Source organism: Mauremys mutica, chromosome 9 (genome assembly GCF_020497125.1).
Source record: "Mauremys mutica isolate MM-2020 ecotype Southern chromosome 9, ASM2049712v1, whole genome shotgun sequence".
NCBI lineage: Eukaryota > Metazoa > Chordata > Testudines > Geoemydidae > Mauremys > Mauremys mutica.
Window position 1 is genome coordinate 97,252,783 of NC_059080.1, and position 18,509 is coordinate 97,271,291.

Here is an 18,509-nt window from a genome sequence, read left to right on the forward strand (position 1 = left end):
GGCCTCATGAACGGTCTTTTGGAAGTCTAAATATATCATGTTAGCCGCTTCGCCGTCACTCACTGTTTTACTGACACACACACAGAATTCTAGGGGATGACTGAGCCAACCTTTTCCTCCGCAGGATCGGTGCTGGCTAGAGCCTCTCAGATCATGATCTGCCAGCTGATTTATTAGTCTACCTTTAAATTATTGTTGCAACCACGTTCCCAGAGGCCCCATAATTCCTCAGACCACCTCTAGAGCCTTTTCTAAATATAGGAACAATATACGCTGCCCTCCAGCCCTCTGTAACGGCAGCTGGTTTTAATGAGCGGGCAGGTTTCAGCTAGCAGCTTCTTCTCAGAGCTCCTTCAGCGACAGTGGATATATGCACCAGTGTGGTTACAGGATGCGAAGGGGCTTGGAAAGGGAAGGGGAGCTGGAGTAGTGGCTGGGTGGTTTGCAGGGTAACTACAGAGGTCCCAGTGGAAGTGGGGACAAGGTGTAGAGGATGGGTATCTCAGGGACAGAGGCACAGGATGGACGGTGGTGGGCAGAGTTAAGGGTGTTTGGGGCAAGTGCATCTACATTGCATGAAGGTGTTTACTAAAAGGAACCAGCTCCTCAAACCATCACATTGACTTTTTTATTGGGGAATTTCCTTCGCTTCCCCCCATATTTTTGCCACCAAGAGATTTTTTTACATGACATGTGAAACCCTGGGAAGGTGTTCGTTTGCTACTGTACAGACTGACGAGAGCCCAGGCCGGGAGGGTCGAATGCTCTTCTGCGGGTTCCCCGGTACCTCGCTGTGGCTCAGCAGACCTCTGAGGGTCAAACCGTTCTCTGTAAAACATCTTCCCCCACAAAACAGCCTGTGCAGATTCCCCAGCAGTTGAAGAGCTCAGCGCGCCGCCCAGCACCAAGCAGCAGGACTGCAGAGTCCCTCCGGCAGGAGCTGCTGGCCTCACCCAGGCGTGTCGGTGCACTTGACCCAGGACGGTTTGGCCACGGGGCAGAGGAGGCACCCCGAGCCCAGGGGCTCTGACGCTCTCACCTTGGTGGCTTTAACCCGTGCAGTCCCTCTGGGTGCGCAGTGGAGGGGTGGGAGGTCACCAGCGCTGCTCCTCCGGGGACGGTCCCGGCACGTAGCTCCTGGGCGGCTCCACCAGGTAAGAGTACGAGAGCCCGACCATGACCTACGGGAGCAGAAGAGCCATCAGCGTGCGGCCCGCGGGGCTGGAGCCCTGGCTGCCCCAGGGGCAGGATGGCGAGGGGCAGGCGGCCGTCCCGGGGTGCTCACCATCAGCAGGCTCAGCAGGCCCATCATCACCCCCAGCATGATGTAGAGGTTTTCGGTCAGGCCTCCAGCCCACAGGGGCCCCAGAATGGTGGCGATTCCCCCCACTGACCGTCGCAGGCCCTGGCTGAAACCTACAGCACGGGAAGAACACAAAGGGTTAACGCTGCCTGCCGTCCCCAGCTCCTAACACCGGGGCACACCCCAAGCCACCGAGGGCACTCGCCTGCCTGGGGTGTGACCGGAGGTAGGCACGCTCCATTCCCGCGGGCAGGGACCTTGCCTCTCTCTTGGGGGGGAAGCCTGAGCGATCACATGGCACTACACAAGCAGATAATGGCCATCTGGGAGCCAATGAGACTGCCTGGGTGTTGGGCCATATCTCCCCCCCTCCCAACCAAAGGAGCGAGGTCGCGGGACTGGTGGGCCAGCCCAGCACGACTGCAGAGAAAGACAGAATGGGAGAGGGGAGGCCGGCGACAGAGAGAGAGAGAAGCAGCCCCCCCGTCCCCCAAAAGAAAGTCCCACGGGACGTGGGGCCACACACTTTTCTGCACTGGCCCGAGAAGCAGAGCGGTGGTCTCTGTAGTGCGTCCTTGCCTCCCCGTCCCGCTGGATCAGAGCGCCGGTCTGCCAACGGTACCAGCTGCTGCAAAGAGCGTCCGTCCCCAAGCTCTGCCCAGTCCCCCTCCTCCCCACTGCTCACACCACCGGGTGGCAGAATATACTCCATCAAAGACTCACAGACAGCCCTGGGAGTCGGAGGCCTCGGTTCTGGGTCAAATCCAGGTTGGGGTGGGGCCAGAGAGAAACAGCTTAGAGATCACGACTGATGAGGGAAGGTTATAAAACTGGGCATGTTTAGTCTAGAGTGTGACGAAGTGGGACTGTTCTTAATGTTTCCTCTGAATACTGTGTGGGTGCCTCAGTTTCCCCTATGCATTTCCTAAGTCTCCAGCCTGCATAAATGGCTGACACACTGTCTCCTGGCAACAAATGGCCGGGGCCTTTCCTCCCTGCAAGGGGATGGCTAAGGGTGAACAAAGAGATCAGGTGACCTCTTGGCCCGGGAAAGAGACAAAGGCCAGAAAGGAGGGGCTGGAGGAGGTTGCAGTTTGGGGCTGGTTGGGGACGGGAAGTGAGGGCAGATGGGGGTTATCTGGCTCACTGGGCCCCAGAATGGACCCGGCTGAGGGGTCCCGTTCTCTGTACCTACAAGCTCTGTTTTAGACCATGTTCCTGTCATTGAATAAACCTCTGTTTTACTGGCTGGCTGAGAGTCACGTCTGACTGCGAAGTGGGGGTGCAGGACCCTCTGGCTTCCCCAGGACCCCGCCTGGGTGGACTCGCTGTGGGAAGCGCACGGAGGGGCAGAGGATGCCGAATGCTCCAAGGAGAGACCAAGGAGGTGAAGCCGTGAGAGCTTCTTGCCCTGCAGACAGGCTGCTCCGAGGCAGAGGAGGCTCCCCAGAGTCCTGCCTGGCTTGGTGGGGAGCAGTCCCAGAGCATCGCCCGGGGACTCCGTGACATAGAGAAAAAGGGGAGACCTCATAACAGACGTCAAATGTGTTGAGGGCTGGTGCAAAGAGGACGAAGACCAACCGTTGCCCATGTCCACTGGAGGTCGGACAAGTAGTAATGCGGGCGACTGGCAGCAAGGTTCGATATCAGGAAAGGGATCAGGCGGCTGTTTCTGACTCGAAGGGTAGTTAAGCTCTGAGCCAGGCGAACAAGAGAGGCTGTGGGGTCCCCATCACGTTTTAACCGATGGTCTAGGTATATCTGGCCCTGCCTCAGCACCGGAGGCTTGAACTCGCTGAGCTCTCAAGGGCCCGTCCTGCTCTACATTTCTGCCAGGCCGGGCAGGTCGGTGGCCCCCGGTCACAGCAATAGGCGGAGCCATGCTGGGTTCCCTGGCTGCTCTTCCTCCATGCTGAGCTTCGCCTGCCCACCTGTGCCACCCCAGCTCTTCCACCCACCCCTATAAATTCATTCAGCCTTTAGGTGGCAGGCAGCAGCGAGGCCTCACGAAGGATCCCAACAAGCTTTGATCTCAAGGAGTCATTCAGGGAGGCCTGCCAAGGAGAAGGGTGTCCCCATTCAACTGTTTGAAATGGGCCACCCTCATTACCACTACAAAAGTGATTTTTCCTCCCTTAGTATCTTACTGTTAATTCATTTGTCTCGTTAGCACTGACCCCCCACTTGGTAAGGCAACTCCCATCGTTTCACGTGCTGTATATTTATACCTGCTCCTGTATTTTCCACTCCATGCATCTGAAGAAGTGGGTTTTAGCCCACGAAAGCTTAATCCCAAATAAATGTGTTAGTCTCTAAGGTGCCACAAGGACTCCTCGTTGTTTTTGCTGATCCAGACTAACACGGCGACCCCACTGAAACCCATTCATCGGGTGCAGGAGTGGCTCAGATCACCCCAGCAAACCAGTCACTGAGCTGAGACGGACCCAGCCAGCTCCGCCAACATGAAGCAGATGCAGGACTCGGCGGCTGGAGTGGGCAAGGCTAAAGTGGGATAGAAATTGGACCCTGGGAATCAGCGTTTGATCAGAAACCCAACACAGCCATGTGAAATGGAAACCCCTGTGTTGGAAAGGGGGCCTGGTGCCGCGGTTTAACAGCATCCTCCTGGGACAGAGCTACCTGCTCTGACACCAAGATCCTGACAGACGGGCCAGACTCAGCCCCGGGGGAACTCAGCTCCGCCAGGGCCAGGGAGGAGTCAGGCCCAGCTTGTGCAGGTGAAGCGAACGGCTCCGTGCTCTTAACAGCACCATCCAAGATCCCAGCTGCCCCAAGCTGCTGCCCTGGTGTCCCTACAAGGCGGGAGGAGTGGGAGAGGCTGACCGCACAGAGGTCGCGTGTGTGTTTTGTGACACCCATCTCCAGGGTGCCCTTCATTGTGGTATCTGGGCTTGGAGCGAGAAGGGGCAGGGTCCCAGAGCGGACTGTGCTCTGAAGGGGAGTCTGAGTGCCGCTGATCTCTCTCAGGGCAGGTAGGAAGTGGGCGCCATGCCCCAGCCCGGGCACCGACCCCTCCCTGAGGCTCACCTTGTGTTCTCTCCGCTGTGACCTTGGAGAAGAGCGAGACCTGGGAGACAGCCACAAAAGGCAGCCCCAGCACCTGCAGGAACACGCCGACCACCAGCTCGGACAGCAGGACGGGAAAGCTTCCTGCGGGCAGCAAAGCAGACGTGGCAGGGGGTGGATGGGCCCGGCGTGCAAAGAGCCCCAGACACTGGCAGACTCGAATCAGGGCCTATGCTGGTTCCTGCCCGGTAGAGGGGCACGCCCCTGGCATGCTCTGCCCGGCCCCAGTATGCTCCATGCTCAGTCGCTAGCTTTCCTAATCAGCCAAGGACCAGACTTGCATGAATCTGGGCGCCCAGGAGAGCACCCACTGCTCCCTTCCCCGGGCACTGAGCAGGGAGAGGGCCCAGGGAATTGCAGCACCAGCAAGGCACTGGGCCCGTCATGGTGCCCACGCTGCCCACAGCTGCTGCGCATCGCCACCACTCATCTGGGCAATGGGTCTCCTCTCCACCACACAGCCCCTGCTGGGCCAGCCTGAGCCATGCAAGGTGCCACGCAGCCCAGGGGAGCACTCCAGAGCCATGCCAGGCCCCCGTCCCCAATCATCCCTAGCCAGCGAACCCAACCCCTGCCAAGCGATTCCCCTCAGGTGGGAGTGCCCAGGAAGAGAGGAACCGGAGATCCCAGCAGGATGGTTAGCCGGGAGGGGAGGGGGCAGGCAGTTACCTTGGGGCCGGGCCAGGAAGAGCAGGCACCAGATACAAGCCACGTTGCAGATGACCAGCCCAAGCACCAGGATCACGCGGTCGGGGAGGCGGCTGCTGAGGCAGCGCACCAGGAAGAAGCCGCAGATCACCTGTGGGTGGGGAGGGAGGGGAGTTATTCCACAGCCCCCGGGCCGGGTGCAAAGACCAGTCTGCTGCTGGGGGAGCCAATCAGAGTCGGGGGGGGGGGAGGGTGACCCAGGGTGGGGGCCTGAAGGGAAGGAGGGCAGAGCAAGCCCCGCATAGGGCCTCTTGCGGGCTAGCAGCGCCCAAGAGCCAGCCAGCACCGGGCACACGAGCACATGCCCTGTATTCCCTCCTCAGGAGTCACTGCTCGCCAGGGCTCTGCGGTCTGCCCTCCCCCTCACGGCCTCAGCACCACCGCTCGCCCTTCCCCTGGCTAACAGGCAGCCATGCCCGGGCACAGGTGCCAGCCAGCACAGCCAGGCTCCAGGAAACGGCCTGCGCCATGCAGACCGGTGCAGGTCAGCAGGGCCAGGCCACAGGCTCTCTGCCAGCAGGGCACAAGGTTTCCCCAGCCTGCAGCCCACCCTGCCCTAGCTGCAAACGGAGACCGCTGGCAAGGATGCCCCGCTCCGCACGCTGCTGGAGCAAGGGCAGGAGAGGTCCCACACCAGTTCTGTCTGGGCGCATCTACACGGGCACTCTCCCCTCCCTGCACTCACGCAGCCAGCCCCACCCGTGGGAACAGCGAGTGTGCCGGTGTGGCCAGGGCAAAGGCATTTCAGCCCCGTCCATGCCGGTGGAGGAGCATGAGACCTATCTGCACCAACGCTCCCAGAAGGGCTGGAACAGGGCTGCAGCTACGGGCTACGCAGGAGAGGCCTGGCTGGACGGGACCCCAGCATCACTAGCCTCCCTCACTGCCTGGGCAGGACAGAGGAGATTGGGGCTGGAGGGATGACTCAGAGGACTGGGGGGCACCGAATGTGGCTCTAGGCCTGCCCTAGACCTCCTTCTACCCCACCCCCAATCTGGCAGTACACACCCCTAAAGCATGGGGTAGAGAACAAGAAGCACCTGCAAATATCTGAAGGACCCCAAAGGGGTGGGGGTGGGGGGGAGGTCACCAGGAAGGCCGGGGCGAGTACAGAGGAAGAGGGAAGAGGGTCAGACATTCATAGGGCGCGAGCGCTCTCGGCGGGGTCCGGATCGTACGTGTGCACACGCACCGTGGGATGGGGGCCGGTCACCTGCCCCAGGCCATGTCTGCCAGGACCCCCATCTTTACAGACCCCCAGGGCTGGGGTCTCACCTACCTCGATGCCGCACAGGAAGTACATGATGCTGTTCTCGAGCTCCCCGAAGCTCAGGTAGCGCTGGGTGATGGGAGTCACCATGGTCTGGAGACAGATACAGGCAGGCAGAGAAAGCAACACATCTGCCCACCCTCCATTCACGGCTGTGAGGAGCCCCCTCTGCGTGGGATGGGCAGATACAGCCCCTCGCCCACAAGGTGCCCTCCCCCGCTCTGCCCCAGTGGGAGGGTTCTCCTGACCAGCGCGCTGGGTCTCTGCTCCCGCTTGTCTTCCCTGAGATGGAGGTAGGCCTGGGTCATGCCCAATGTTCCCCCAAATTCTGGGCTTCGCAAGGGAGAGATGCCCAACTCTCTGGGCGCCAGGCGCAGGTGAAAGGTGAACCCCACCAGGGGTCTGGGAGAGGCCGGAGCATCACATGGAGGGGAGAGGAGACCCCCTGTCCCCCTCACCCCCATACACATATCCAGAACCTGGGAAGGGCTGGACAGGAGACGTTCCCTGGACCCAGTCTGGTTGTGAGAGGAGCTGTAGCCCCCACCACCGACATGGAGAAGAACCCCAACGCCCGCAGTCGCGGTGGGAATGGAACAGAGTGACCTGCCCATCAGGCCCCCAGGCACTCACCTCCAGGGCTGTTTGGTTGAAGAGGGTGATGAACTGGGCAGTGAGCAGAACCACCACTTCCTCCCGCAGGTACTCTGCAACGACACCACGGGGACGTCACGGGGCTGCGGCGCTGGAAGGAGAGCGGCCAGGCCCGCAGGGAAGGAGAGCGGCCAGCCCGCCCTGTCTCCCACGGGGGGTGGAGGCAGGAGAGACACTGCCCAGTGGAACAGGTCAGTGAGCCAACCAGGCAACAGGGAAGGGTGGAGGGTGACACAAGCAAAGTGCCGGACACTCCTCAGGGTGGGGAACGCGATGCTGCTGTAACCAGACACGCTGGGCAAGGGAGCCAGCCGGGAGAGTCTGATCGTTTTCTGGCCCTGAACTCCATCCGCAGCAGAGCCGCACTCTCCTGCATGCCAGTTTCTTCACTCATTGGCTCCCAGTGGACATGGGTGTGAGCAAGAGGGGGCTGTGAGGAAGTGGGACTGTTCTTAATATTTCCTCTGAATACTGTGTGGGTGCCTCAGTTTCCCCTATGCATTTCTTAAGTCTCCAGCATGCATAAATGGCCGGGGCCCTTCCCCCCTTGCAAGGGGATGGCTAAAGGTGAACAAAGAGATCAGGTGACCTCCTGGCCTGGGAAAGAGACAAAGGCCAGAAAGGAGGGGCTGGAGGGGGTTGCAGTTCGGGGCTGGTTGGGGACGGGAAGTGAGGGCAGATGGGGGTTATCTGGCTCGCTGGGCCTCAGAATGAACCCAGCTGAGGGGTCCGGTTCTCTGTACCTACAAGCTCTGTTTTAGACCATGTTCCTGTCATCTAATAAACCTTCCATTTTACTGGCTGGCTGAGAGTCACATCTGACTGCGGAGTGGGGGTGCAGGACCCTCTGGCTTCCCCAGGACCCCGCTGGGGCAGGCTCGCTGTGGGAAGCGCACGGAGGGGCAGATGCTGAATGCTCCAAGGTCAGACCCAGGAAGGTGAAGCCGTGTGAGCTTCTTGTCCTGAAGACAGTCTGCTCCGAGGGAGAGGAGGCTCCCCAAAGTCCTGCCTGGCTTTGTGGGGAGCAGTTCCAGAGCATCGCCCGGGGACTCCGTGACAGGGGCGCTGCCCTCCTCCACTGTCCACCGGCCCCCAGAGCCCAGACTTTCTGGAGCACCAGCTGGAGAGTCCAGGCCTCTTTTCCCCACCAGGCTGGCACGGCACCCAGCTCCCTCTCATGCCAACCCTTCCACAGCCCCGTCCTGCCGGCTCACACCACGGCTTGCTGGCTGACCTTGGGCCACTTCCTTCCCCTCTCTGGGCCTCAGTTTCCCCTACTGCAACCCAGGGATAACAGCCGCGGGGGAAGGGGCAAAGGCTCAGTGCCCAGAGAAGGGAAGGGACCATCAGGGTCTCCTACAGCTGGGCCTGCACTGCCCGCTCTGTGCCCAGGTCTGCGCCCTGCCCACCGGGACGCTGGGTCCAGGCTGACGAGTTGGTGACACTTGGGTGCTGACCCAGCTGCTTGCTCTGGCGCAGGGCATGGGACCCTGGGGACAAGCATGAAGGCCCCACGGTGCCCAGAGGCCCTCTCGCCACTCAGCACCCAAGCAGCTCACCGTCCATTCCCACGGAGCTGTCCAGAGCAGCCGGAGACCCACCAGCGACAGCCCCACAGCGTCACGATCCTTTGTCCACAGCTTGGGGGCTTATGCAGCTGCCAGGCTGGTGCGATGGGACACGGAGGGTTTGTCCTTTCCCCCACAACAGTGGTCCCCAGCACAGTGCCCGCAGGCGCCATGGCGCCCGCGTACTGTCCGGCGGACGAGCAGCCGCCAAAATGCCGCCAAGAAGCAGCGTGATCCAGAGGCTTCGCGGCCCAAATGCTGCTGATTTTCGGCGGCATTTCGGCGGAGGCTCGTCCGCCAGGCACGGTCCTCGGTGGCTCGTCGTCCGGCGCCCGCCAGACGGAAAAGGTTGGGGACCACTGCCCTAGACGCTCGGAGCCCCTGATTACGGAGCACACGGCTGGCCTTGGGACTAGGCTGTCACCGGCGTGGGTTCGACTCCAGCTCTGCCAGACTCCCGCGAGGGTAGGAGCCTGGTTGGACTGAAGCGCGTGACAAATCCCCCCCCACGTACTGCCCAGCACAGTACTGATCAACATTGGGGCATGCCAGGCTGCCTGCCTCTAGGGCCCGAAGCTGGATCCCCCCAAAACCGCTGGGCTGCAGGGGCGCTCACCGCGCATGGCGCTGAAGTTCTGAAACGGGCTCTTCTCCTTTACGCCGCCCTCCTCCTCGGCCAGGTGCCCGTTGGGCACGTAGCGGGACTCGTCCCCCACGGGGGGCTCAGCGGGCACCCGCTGGATGGTGCCGCCATAGCTCCGGTGCTCAGCGGGCTCCTCCTGGCCAGCGTCGTGCTGCACCAAGGGCTCCCGCTCCTCCTCCTCCTGCTGCGCTGCCAGCGCCGCTCGCTGCGGGTGGGGCACGGGCTGCAGGTCGTAGTACATCGCCGCGACCACAAACTGGAGCAGGATCCAGAGCAGGCACATGAAGAGCTGCACAGACAGACGGACACCTGAGAGCCCGGAACCGCAGCCCACCCCGCCCAGGGAACTCCGGGCCCACGCACGCGGCCCGCTCTCGCCGGCTGCCAGCAAAGCCCGGGGAACACTCACCCCCGGGGAGGTGAACTTGTTGACCTCAAAGGGCCCCAGCCGGAAGTTGCAGAGCCGCAGGAAGAGGTTACAGGCGGGTCCTGAGCACAAAGAGAGGGCGGGTCAGACGCGGGCACTGGGAGGAGGCTGGGACTGGCATGCCCCTCACTGCCACCAGCCACCTCCCTCTGCGGCAAGAGGGGCAAGGGGATGATGGGCCTCTCACACCCTCGCCAGGCTCTGAAAGCCACCCCCGCTCACTGCCTCTGGCAACAGCCTCGGGGACTGGAGATCCTTTGTCACATGCCCCCCCGGTCCCCGAGAGGCAACGCCACCATGGCCTGGCACCGCACTGCCATGGCCTGGCCCCGTACCCTTCCCAACCTGAGAAACACCAGCCTCCGTGGCATCCCCCCTTAGTTACCACAGCATCCCCCCTTAGTTACCACAGCAGGCTTTCACGGGCACAGGGCAGCCAGAGCTGAGCCAGCTCCCTGCAGTGGCCCCTCTCCACAGCCAAGGGGGCAACACTGGGGCAAGAGCCTGGTGCGTGGGGCAGGCGCCTCCTGAACACGGACTGTGTCTGGACAGCAGAGCCCCAGCTCATGGCTCAGGCCCACCACTCCCCCCACGCTGAGGGCCTGTTGCGGACAGGGCGTGGCGGGGGTCCAGGGGTACCTTACCGATCAGCAGCCCGACCTGCCGGCACGCCATCACTGCAGCAAACACCGTGGCACGCTCCTGCGAGGTGGTGGAGCGGGTGAGATAGCCAAAGATGGAGGCACCCGCTCCCGTCCCAATACCTGCCAGAAACAAGGAGAGTCAGGGGCAAGAGACGGGGCAGGGGCCGAAAGCCCCCGGCACAAGCACCTGGATCTAGAGACCCTCAGCCTAGGTCCACATGGCCCCCGGCTTCCTCCCCAGCAGCTCTTACCTGCCACCAGCCGGCTGCCCAGGAGGAGCCACTTGGAGACGCCCATAAAGTACATGAAATTCCCTGCAATTGGGGGAACAAAAAGCAGCAGGTAACGCAGGGAGGAACACGCAAGCCAGGAACGGGGTGCAGGCGCGTCCCTGGAGCCAGCGGGGCTAGCCAAGAGCAAGCCTCATGTGGGGGCAGGGGGGTAGGCACTGCTGTCCCCTGCTGGTTATAATCAACCCCACGCACACCTGTGGGGGTCTCAGCCCATGGGGCTGGAGCAGGGATAGGGTCCTTCAGAACTCCTGGCTTCTGCACCCTAGTGTCGCAGGCAGGAAGGTTATCTGCGATCCTGCTCTGAAAAGAGCCCCTGTGTTAAAATGGCATCGCAGGCGCCACGCTCGCCATCCTGCACCACCACCCCCCTGTGCAGTAGAGCACGGGGACTGACGTAAACGGGCACTTCGTTAGCTGCCAGCGCGGCATGCTCAGAGCTGGGCTCTGCCCGGCTGATGGGTCAGCACCAGCAACAGAGGTTCTGCAGGCTGGATTCTGCCCCACAGGGATCCCCCAGCGCCTCGTAACTGAGGGCACGATTGGGCCCTGCAGCTGGACCTTGGTTAACAATGAATTCATCTGATGCCCAAGCCAGACTAGAACCCAGCTCCCTGCTGTGGCTGGGCTGGCTCTACAGGGCTCCTGGTAGAAGCAGGTGCTCGGGATCTCTGTAAATCAAAGCCTCAGGTGCCTGCATTTAGAGTTTGGTGTTGCACATTTACACTCTTGTGATAAGTGGGGCTAATCCTGCCCTCCCACCCTCCCTGGGGGCCAGTGCCCGGGACACAGGCTCACTCTGGGCTGCTCCCGCCAGTGAAGCAGCCCAGCCGGCGGCCCCCAGCCGGCCTTCGCTTGCTCACTCACCCACTATCTCAAACACGTTGGCAAAGAGGATGATGGCTTTGGTGCGCTGGCTCCGATCAGACCAGTGCCCGAAGAGGGGCCCCGTGAGCAGGCCAGTGAGGCTGAAGGCAGAGATGCCCAGGCCCAGGAAGTACGGCTCAGCATGGAGCGTCTGCAGGTAGGCCCAGATCGTGGGCAGAATCACCGCTAATGGGGAGCAGAGACAGACAGACAGTCAGGGGCCCCCACACCACAGCGCTAGAATAGGTCCTGCCAGACCACCTCAAATGGGTGCTCGGCCCTGCCCTGAATCCAGGTTCCTGCCTCCCAGGAGCAAATGGACAGCCCCGGCGCAGCATGAGACCCTCCCTGGCTGGCCTTGGACTAAAAGGGCAGAGGTCTCGGGGTCCCCTAGGCCTCTGACCCCCACCCATGGCAACTGCCGGCTATGCAGCCAGATCACCAGTACTGACACATTGCTCAGGAAAGGGGAGATGCCAACCACCCAATGGCTCGAACCGCCTCCCTCTGGGCCCTGGGAGCTCCCCAGTGACTGCCGGGCATGTCACCCTCCCTTGGGTAGATGCTGGAGGCTGCAGCAGCTCCTCAGACCCAGATGCAGGTGGACCCCAGCAGCACCCCATGGCCTCGGCCCCCTGCCCTCCCTGCTAAGAGGGCACACCCAAGCCTGTTCCTGTCTCAGCCTGCCAGAGCCTCCTTCCCTCAGTCAGGGGCCCTCACCCACTACCCTAGAGCTCCTGCGAGGCCTTATTGCAAGTTATTTATGCAGCAGCCGAGCCCCTCAGCCGGGCGAGTGGGCCGTGCACCTCACCCAGTCACTGCCGTCTTACCTTGCACTTAACAGGTATTGCAGGAGGGAGACAGAGAAACTCCATGAAGCTCAACAGGGGCCAGAACCGAAGTCCTCACACACCTTCCCCGCACCACCAGCCCCCTGCCATCACCCTCTTTAAGCAGAGCTTAGTGGCTCTATCTGTGGCAAGAAGCCCGGGACCCTTTCCCATAGCTACCTGCCTGCCACAGCTTCTACCACGTCGGTCGTCTCTGCCCGTTGGTCTGCGTAGGCATCTAACACGCACCCACCACCAGTGTCTGAGTGCTGCCAGAATGAGAAATACCAGGCCACCAATGCCAGGCTGCCCAGTGCCCTCCGTGCCCCAGGACGCGGCCAGGAGGCAGGTCTCACTGTTAGCCCTCGCTGGGCAGCCACAGTAGGATGGCCAATGAGAAGACATCCCCCGCTTTGCTTACAGGCACTCCCCGCTACCCTGCACCAGAGAGCCATAGCGCCGCTGCCCCCGCAACTCGCCAGCATCTCCCCGCCCCTCCTGTCACGGAGTGTGGGGGAGTCAGGGCCCTGCGCCCCCCACGCCCTGCGATTCACCGGGACTCTCAGCCAGGCAGTAAAACAGAAGGTTTAGTAGACGACAAGAACACGGTCCCACGCAGGGCTTGTAGGTACAACCAGGACCCCTCAGCCAGGTCCCTCTGGGGGACAAGGATCTTAGAGCCCAGACTTGGGGTTCCCGGCCTCTTCCCAGCCAGCCCAAAACTGAAACCAAAAGCCCCTCCAGCAGGCTCTCCCACCTCCTTATCTCCCCCCTCCCTTTGTCTTGCCCCACCCCCCTTCCTGGCTCAGGTACCGTCCCTCACCTAAAGTCACCCCTGCTCTCCCATCCCCCATGCAGACACTCCCAGGCCAATCCACCCCGCTCCCTCCTGCGTCACAGCCCCCTAGTTAATGATGCCCACCGGCTGCCCCAGGGAAAGAGAGCCAGCCTCAAAGCGCTGCTTTGAGACCTCACTGACATCTCCCCTTCGGGAGCCACTGCTCGTAGCATCCCACTTACTGAGAGCACCCACCCTGCTGCCCTTTGGTGGGATTCAATCCCCCACCTCCGCCAGCCAGGGAGCCTTGCTCAGCCATCGTCCCCAGGTCTGGAGAGGAAGGGAGAGGAGAACAGGAAGGCCCCAGAGCGGAGAGTTTTCTCTGGGAAAAGGAAAGACGAGACCTTGGGTAATGAAGGAAGAGAGGCAGGACTGAGACATGCTGGCCGAGAGGGAGGAGTCGGAGATGAACACTGCCAACCCCCGTTTATACTCCCCATCTGTAACTGGGTTGCGGATCATTTCTATGTACCTGGGGCCTTTTCCTTCTTAGGTTAAAAAAAAAAAAGGTAATAATTGGAGATATACCAATCTCCTAGAACTGGAAGGGACCTCAAAAGGCCATCGAGTCCAGCCCCCTGCCTTCACTAGCAGGACCAATTTTGCCCCAGATCCCTAAGTGGCCTCCTCAAGGATTGAACTCACAACCCTGGGTTTAGCAGGCCAATGCTCAAACCACTGAGCTATCCCTCCCCCCATTCTTGCTTAAGTTCCAGGCACTAACCAGCTCTGGAGCACACGGTGTGGTCAGTGCCATCATCTCAGGTCACGTTCCCACAAGGACATTGAACCCCAGCCAGCGCCATCACCCGGTTATCACCAGAACTGGAGGAACATTGGCTCGGCCAAGGGGAGCAGCAAATCAGCTCCTGGCGGGCTCAGTTCTCCCTTCCTCTTCCCATACGCGGTGCTCTACGGTGAGCTAACGGCACCACGGCCATCCCAACAGCAGGGCAGCGCCTTGCCCGGGAGGTGGCCTCCAGCTGGGCAACCCACGCGTGGTTGTTTGGGGGATAAGGGGAGAGGCCAGGGATCTGGGTGAATCTGCAGGTGCTAGGAGACTGGGTCTCTCAAAGGCAGAGGAGATGGACTCAGCAATACGTGTCACACTCCCCGTGCCGGGGCATGGATGGAAAGTCACCGACCAGGGGGCTGAAAGCAAAGTGGCTGCCATGGGGACAGGCTCCTCTTCCCTCCCCTGCTCTGCAGTGTTCGCCTGGAATGTCAGCTCTGTGCACAGGGATGAGGCTTGTACCACCAGGGCCAGGTCTCGTGCCCTCTGGACTGGCGACTGAGAGAGCCAGGCCGATAAGGGTGTCGAGGTGGCTCTGGATTGCTGTCTGAGCCGCCAGGAGAGATGGGATGGCAAGGAGAGACTGAGGGCATGACTTGCCTCTAGCAAGCCACAAATCAGGATCGGCGAGGGGGGAACAAGAGCCCCAGTTTTTGCTGGAAGCTGACAAAAGAGGAGACTAAATACTTACTAAAAACAAGTGTGTGGAGGGGGGAAGAGACCTGTGGATTCAAACAGGAGGTGGGACGGACAGGAAGGACCCTTCAGGCAGGACAGTTTCAGCTCGTCCCTTTCATGATGTCCCACACGGACTGCAGAACGCTGTGTGTCCGAGCGACGTTCGTGGATCCAGAGCTCAGCTGGGGCCAGAATGACCTGGGGCACCTGCGGCCATACCCTGAAGAGAAGCACCGTGGCCCAGGGCACATAAGGAGCCCAGAGACCTAGGCTCTAGCCTTGGCTCTGCCACTGACTTTGGGCAAATGCTCCTTTTCCCCGCCCCGTCGCCTTGCCCCCTCTGTCTGTCTTGGCTACACAGACTGTGAGCTCTTCAGAGCAGGGGCCGTCTCCTTGATCCCGGCTGCAGATCTCAACCCCCAGCCACGGGAAGGCCTGGTGATTACTCCCCCTGCTAAGCTGAGGGCACAAGGAAAGGGGGAAGCTCCCCGGGCTGCGTCAGGGAACGCAGAGAGCTGCCTGCCAGCCTCAGTCGAGACCCCTCATGGGACAGGCCACATGCTGTGTGCCCAAGAGCCTGGGATGTGCACAGTGGCGAATGTGCCTCAATCAAACCTTCACTGTTCCAACACAAACACTTAATTACAGCCACTTCTCGGGATGCCAGCGACTCAGGCCCTTGCATTGTGCAGCCCAGCTTCAAGCATGAGGATATCCAGGAAACCTGCTCGACAGGTCATGAATATAATCCACCGGCCACCAGAGCAGAGCCCCGGCGCCTGTAGTCCAGCAGCCTTCTTCATCACAACAGACCAATGGCTCATCCAGTCTGGCGTCCTCCCTTGCAACGGTGGCCACCCCAGGGCTCTGATTATGTAGTATCAGCTCATGGAAGGAGTGGGAGACGTCATGGGGATCGGTTTATCCCCTGAAGCAGGAGGAGCGATAGCGCTTGCAATCTTATCCTAGGTAGTGAAATAGCAGCTGGGAACGGGTAGAGTAACGAGACCCAGCTCCACAGGAGCCATCCTTGGTCCCTTCATTAAAATCACTGAGCCCTTAGGGGCTCTCGGGTAAGGGAAAACCAAACAACGGTACCAGAGGGGGGAGGGAAACTGGAGCTGACGGGCCCAAGGATTCAGAAAACGCCAATCAGCCCTGGAGACCGTCTGCAGCCCACGCAGCCCCTCTAGTGAAAGAAGGGGGAGAAGGGAGTAGCTGCGGGCGCCCCTATAACCAGTGCCCCTGCCCTGCTGCCTTAGTGCCCCCTGGTGGGCTAGGAATTCTCATCACACGTGACCGACGGTTGGCAGATGTCAGCTAGCTAGGGGTGCCGAAGCCTGGCAGGCTGGCACCCAGCAGCAGTGCCCCCTCCAGCTGACCCTGGAGGATGAGTTACAGACTCAGATTGCAGCTTGTAAAATATTAACAGAGGAAACTGGGAGGCCAGCTCTGCTTCAGCAGGGGCCCTCCGGACCCCCCTCATCACCAGGCTGTGTGGAGGAGCCGGGAGGCCTGCGAGACCCACTCCAGGCCTAGCAATTCCCAGCACTTTGGGGAGCACTGGGGAACATCCCACCGAGGGGTAAATATCCCAGTGAGAAAAAAACAATGTATCTAAAAATCCATATAGAAACAAACGCACATACCCAGCCAGCCCCACTGCAGGGCCCGCCAGGCTCCCCAAACCCCTCCATGGCTCTCGTCCACCATCGTTCCAGTCCCAATAACAGCCAGGAGAGTTGCAGGAGACTCCCCACAACTGATCTAAGATGCCGACATCTCCTTCTAAACAGCTACTGCAATGTACCGATCCCTTTGCTACCCCACCAGCTTGTGAGGGGAGGAGGGGCCCAAGCACTCGGCCTAAGGCATTGCCATTAAAACAGTCTCTAGTCCTGGGGTTTCAGACAAGGGCTCGCTGCCTATGGCTGCTGCTCTCACATGGGATTGCTCGACCCAGCCAGAAAAACAAGGCGGAACAGGGTTGCATGCCAGAGGCAGGGCATAGGCTGATCCGATGTGCTGGCAAGAGACAGGACCAGACCCACTGCAGGGTCACACAGCAGATGCACAAGGGGTGCTATTGAGGGGGGGGGGACCAGCATGACCCCAAAGGCAATCCACTCTGTCCTCTAGTTAAATGATGACAATCCCCGTAGCCTTCACCTCTCCCCCCACCCCTCCATCCAGGCTCAGCTCGGGGCCTGCTCTAACTGGGTGAAATCCAATGGCCTGCATTATGCACTATGGCCCCTTCCGGCCTTCACATCTATCAACCCAACCTGTGACCATCTAGAATAGCTGGAGTGCAGAGTGGGACAGCCATACCCCTGCAACAAGAGCTGGGCCAGGGGGATACCTGACTGGGGGGCACCCCACTGCAGCACAAGGGGTCCAGAATGCAGGCCCGAATCAGAGCCCAGCTCTGCCGCCAACTTGCTGCCTGACTTCAGACAAGTGCCTCAGTTTCTCCATTTGTGACATGTCAAGACAGAGACTCACCCTGTCCACCATCCACAAGGCTCAGTCACTACAGTGATGGGACCAGACTCGCAAACCCACCCTCAGGGACAGGGCTTCCACCTATAGGACCTAAACCAGCAGGTTTGTCATTCATGGACGAAGCGGGACTAGGCACGTGGGTGCCCTCTATTGGCACAGCAGCTCTGCAGGGCCCATGGGGGGGCCCCCAAAGAGAGTGGAGGTGTCTGGAGTCACCCTCCGGGTTACGGTCTACCACTGAGTGCCCGGCCCTGGCTGGCAGGGCATCGCCCCCTGCCCATTGCCCCCTGTGCTCACCGTATTCAATCCCTCCCGAGAGGAAGAGGAGCCCAATGGTGAAGTTGGTCAGTTTCTTCTTCCTCTGATACTCCATAGACCCTGCTGCTTTCCTGCCCGTGGCTGTGGAGGTGCCGGTTCCCTGCAGGACTCAGAGCCCGGCTGCGACGTCTCTGCTGCCAGGGGCCATCGCTGCTGCTACTGCTGCGCACAGCCTCGGTGCCTAGCCGGGCAGCCCTGGCCCCTCGCCAGCCCCTCCTAGGTGCACATCGCTGGAGGCCCCGGTTCGCCCCAGCCCCCCACGCGGCCTCCACCAGGATCCACCGAGCGAGCCCGCTGCTGAGAGGGCAAAGCGCCGGCTCCTCCTCCTACTCCTCCTCTCCCCGGCTATCAGGTGTGCAGCGCTTGCGGGCAGGAGAAGCAGCAGCAGCAGTGCCCCCCCCGCGCCTGGGAATGCGGGCGGCTCAGCCCCGCCTCCTGCGATCCCCGTGGCTGGGCTCCTCGCCCGCAGGCTGGGGGCTAGCGGCTCCCCGCGCAGGGGGCTGTTATTGGCCCTAGTGCACAGTAGGGAGGGAGGGGGATCCAGGGGGCGGGGGAGTCTCAGGGAGAGGGGAGCAGAGAAATGTGTGTGCAGATTTAATTGCAATTTGTTAATGACAAGCCCAGGCCCTTGGACAGCATCTGCTCCGCTGCAAGTCGGGCCCCCAAGCCCCTGCCCCACCTAGCAGGGGCTCACACACAGGGGGCGGGGGTCAGGCAGGAGCCGGCCAGGGGCCCTGGCTTGCCCTCCCGGGCAGGGAGCGAGAGCTCAGCAAACACCACGCCTGGGTGGGACCCGCAGGGCGTTTGACACAATGTCCGCGTGCAGCCGGGAGTTTAAAGGGCGGCCCCGCCCCCAGACACACCCCTGGGCCTGAGAGATCAGGAGACCCCCCTCCCCCCCCCCGGCCTGCGTTATCACAACAGTCCCGCGGGCCCCCCCGGTGAGATCGGGTGAGGCTCCCACCCCTGCAGCCAGGTGGTTCCCCCGCCCGGGGGTTGTGCGGAGCGGGGGTCGCTGCTGCTGCCCTGGGTGTTTGTGTAGGGTCGCGGTGCCCCAGGGTTTGTCTGGTCTCGCGCCTCAGGGGA

General features: G+C 61.3%; 1 protein-coding gene across 1 annotated transcript; it reads right to left on the reverse strand.

Annotated features, from left to right (window-relative positions):
* Positions 1 to 614: 614 nt before the first annotated feature.
* On the reverse strand, positions 615 to 18,319 carry LOC123377369 (major facilitator superfamily domain-containing protein 8-like). The gene is made up of 12 exons (XM_045030201.1): positions 17,403 to 18,319; positions 11,462 to 11,647; positions 10,556 to 10,618; positions 10,305 to 10,424; positions 9,643 to 9,722; positions 9,207 to 9,522; positions 7,002 to 7,075; positions 6,378 to 6,461; positions 5,060 to 5,189; positions 4,352 to 4,474; positions 1,286 to 1,416; positions 615 to 1,181 (listed from the first exon to the last, which is right to left on the reverse strand). The coding sequence occupies exons 1-12, from the start codon at positions 17,476 to 17,478 to the stop codon at positions 1,095 to 1,097; spliced, it is 1,470 nt and encodes a 489-aa protein (XP_044886136.1). The 5' UTR covers positions 17,479 to 18,319; the 3' UTR covers positions 615 to 1,094.
* Positions 18,320 to 18,509: the final 190 nt, after the last annotated feature.

What these genes read in the sequence shown, in the direction of transcription:
- LOC123377369 (XM_045030201.1), bottom strand. Translation starts at nt 17,478, where the DNA reads ATGGAGTATCAGAGGAAGAAGAAACTGACCAACTTCACCATTGGGCTC. An exon ending in TCAACCAAACAGCCCTGGAG is followed by an intron (nt 6,462 to 7,001) that starts GTGAGTGCCTGG and finishes ATCTGTCTCCAG; the next exon opens with ACCATGGTGACTCCCATCAC. An exon ending in CACAGCGGAGAGAACACAAG is followed by an intron (nt 1,417 to 4,351) that starts GTGAGCCTCAGG and finishes CCCGTGCTGTAG; the next exon opens with GTTTCAGCCAGGGCCTGCGA.